We start from the raw sequence: 3024 nt of genomic DNA on the forward strand, positions 1-3024 counted from the left end.
GTGCAAGCGTGCAAGCGTGCAAGCGTGCAAGTGTGTGTCTGCGCGCGTATTTCGCCGCACGCATGTCACTGACATCCGGAGGCCCCGGTGGTCTGATTGCGCGCGTATCGATGTTTGGACTTTCGGCCGGCGTCCTCGCCCTTCGCGGCAGTTTCACCAATGCGGGGCCGGCTGCTTGGAGCGGAACGCCAGCATGGTTGGTCGTCTGTTTGCCCACAACCGGAAGCTGTTGGTCCTTACTTCGGAGGAGCTCGTATGCCTGGAGTTCGACAGGAATCTCATCTATGCTGTGGGGCCGCCCAACAGGTGGCAGTCCCTCCGGTTGGTGCTATCTCCTCAGGCGCGGCTGATCCCGGCAGCCGACAACGGGATGGTGTATCTGGTGCCTTCTCCCATGCACCATCCAATTCTGATTGACCTTCGCCAGCCGGTAAGCCGGTTTTCCTTCTTCCCTAAAGTGCGCCTTCAGTGTGCCCGTGGTGTCACCTGCCTTGCTGGTCGCTGCCAGTGGGGGGGACAAGAGGGGGGGGGGGGGGCAGGCCGCGGGGCCCGCCCGGGGCCCGGCCGCAGGTATGGCAAGAAGCTGACTCTCTAGAATGGCCCGATCGATGGAACACAGCTGGAGTACCTGTTACCGGAGTACATGGCCCCGATGAATGCCCTGTCCGACGGCTGCTCCATCTTCTTCACGGACCGCACTCGGAGGATGCTCCTTCGGCTGGGACCGGGGAGCGGTAATCCACTGCCCGTCGGTGTTAATGAGAGTCCCTTTCATTTGTTGCCGGCCGGCCAGCAGCGGGTCAACATTTTGCCGGATTCCGGAACCCCGCAGAGGTATGACCTGATCAGGTCGGTGAAACTGTCGCCCGAGCTGGTACGTCGGCGGGGTCGGCCCCGGGGGTTCTCCCTCCTCCGGGCCTGGGCTTTTCTTCCTTTCCCCCCCCCCCCCCTCTCTCTCTCCCAGCATCCTGACGAGGATGCCTTCCCATGGCTGCCGACGCATTTCGCCCCCCTGGCGGGTGTCGTCTGTCCGGGCGGGCGCTTGGCCGCGAGAAAGGCCTTCAATCTCTCGAGTATGCCGGACCCGAGGTGGAATTGGGCGACCCCGAGGCGGTGGATGTGCATCCATGAGGGGCTGTTGGTGTCGTTCTTGTTTTTGCCAAGTGGACGGTCGCCCGACCTCCCGCCCCTTTCGGAGACGATCTACTCCCCGACACTCGAGTTTGTCAGGTCCCTGGTGGACAAGCAGCTCGAGGTGCGCTTTGGCCCGGGACGTGTGCTGCTCGGATCGGCTCTCCGCGGAATGCCCCGGCTGGTGGTTGAGGGAACGCTGGCTTTCGACTTTTGCCTGCGATCTCGACAACTGAAGTCCGGCCACTTCCCCTCGGTCGGCAGGCTGGCAAGTCCAAGCGACTCGGGGCCTTCGGACGATCTTCCGGAGCACCCCCGGTCGGGGGGCCCGGAGGCCGGGTCGCCGCCGGGGAACCACTCGGCCGAGACCACCGAGCAGGAGATCTTCTTCCTTGCGAATGCCTCCCTGAAGGGGGTCCATCTGGAGTTGGTAGATGGCCACATGAAGGTGGCACCCCCAGTGAGCCTGATTCACTGGCGGGTCCTGCGGTCGTGGGACATGTACCTCATCGAGGAGCTGGGCATTGTGGCCGTCGTCTCGGCATCGACGATTCTGCTCTATGATCGCCACACTTCGACGGTCGAACGCGCGTTGGAAAAGGTGCGTCCAGGCAGCCGGGCTGGCCCGAGCCCGGGGGGCCGGGCCCGGGCGAGGTCCCCTTTGCCCCGGGGCCCTGGTTAAATGTGGCCAGGCTGGCCCTCGTGGCAAGTGTGTGTACTTACCCCTCCCACAGCCGCCGGGCTGTATGTGCGGGATCTTCGTCCTTCCTGGCAGGTGCCACCGCGTGGCGGTGGTTGCAAGCTCTCGGGTGGACATCTTGGACAACTGGTATGTTGCCATCCCATGGGGGCGTCGCATCGGTCGCCGAGGGTGGCATTCGCTCCTGCTATGGGGAAACTAACATCTGGCACGTCGGGGCGGATGTATGGGCTTTGGGGGGGGGGGGGCGGCGGGAGCCCCAGGGGGGGGGGGGGGCGATAAATCATCCTCGTAGGACGCCTCTAAAGACCTTGAAGCCCGAGGGTAGCTTTTGGCTGAGTGCCACTCAGGCGGATGGCCGGTATATTACATTGCGACGAGATGATGGCTTTTTGGACTTGCTGGACTTCGAGGAGCTGTTTTTCATGAAGAACGCCTCCAAGTCGATGGTACTGACGAGCGGTACGTGCGGCTGCCGGGCGACCTGCGGGGCCGTCCTGGAGCGTGGCCATGGGCGTGGGCAGGAGGGGAGTCACACGCATTGATCGGAGGGGCAAAGCCCCAGCCCCCCCCCCCCCCCCGGGGACAGGACTGACACCATTGCCCGATCAGACGATGTCCAGAATATTTGGATGTGCCCGTGGACGCCTTTGGTGTGGTTCACCGGGTGTCCTGTGGAAGGGGTGTTCACGCTTCACATGGGCACGCGACGCAGCCTCGACGGTGGCGACTCTCCGGAAAAGGAGGCCGTGGTGTCGGTGTGCCTGCGACCGGCGACACACCAGGAGCCAGTGGCCACGGTGCCGTCGACCCGAGAATGGTTTGTGTCCGGCGGAGTGTTCTTTGGGCCTCAAAAGCCCGGTGTCGGCGAGCCGGCCGCACGGGACGGCCATGCGGCTCCGGCGCAGGTGACTTCCCAGCCGCAGTTTCCTCCGGCCAGGGATCATGTAGGCTTCGTTTTTAACTTTGGCTCGCGGGAACACCTTGCGACATCCATGGCCACCGACAGCAAGCCGCGGCCCAAGAAACTCGAAGTGGCTTTCTTCAGCCACAAGGGCCGGCGCTTCTGTGCCCTGAGGTATGTTTCTGGCGCTGCGGACTGCTCGCTTTCCATCTTTGTATGTCTATGTGTCTGTGTGTCTGTGTGTATGTCTGTGTGTCTGTATGTCTGTGTGTCTGTATGTCTGTGTGTC

General features: G+C 63.3%; 1 protein-coding gene across 1 annotated transcript in view; it reads left to right on the plus strand.

The window, feature by feature from the left end:
• Positions 1-193: 193 nt before the first annotated feature.
• Positions 194-3024, plus strand: part of H696_02524 (hypothetical protein) — a gene marked incomplete at both ends in the record, with an annotated part of 2935 nt that continues 104 nt past the window's right edge. The window contains 6 exons of the mRNA XM_009496434.1: positions 194-457; positions 596-874; positions 965-1732; positions 1866-1960; positions 2127-2293; positions 2444-2909. Coding sequence (XP_009494709.1) covers positions 194-457; positions 596-874; positions 965-1732; positions 1866-1960; positions 2127-2293; positions 2444-2909 — 2039 coding nt within the window. The remainder of the gene's footprint in view (positions 458-595; positions 875-964; positions 1733-1865; positions 1961-2126; positions 2294-2443; positions 2910-3024) is intronic.

The sequence above is a fragment of the Fonticula alba genome (assembly GCF_000388065.1).
Source record: "Fonticula alba strain ATCC 38817 unplaced genomic scaffold supercont2.3, whole genome shotgun sequence".
In the NCBI taxonomy this organism is placed as follows: domain Eukaryota; order Rotosphaerida; family Fonticulaceae; genus Fonticula; species Fonticula alba.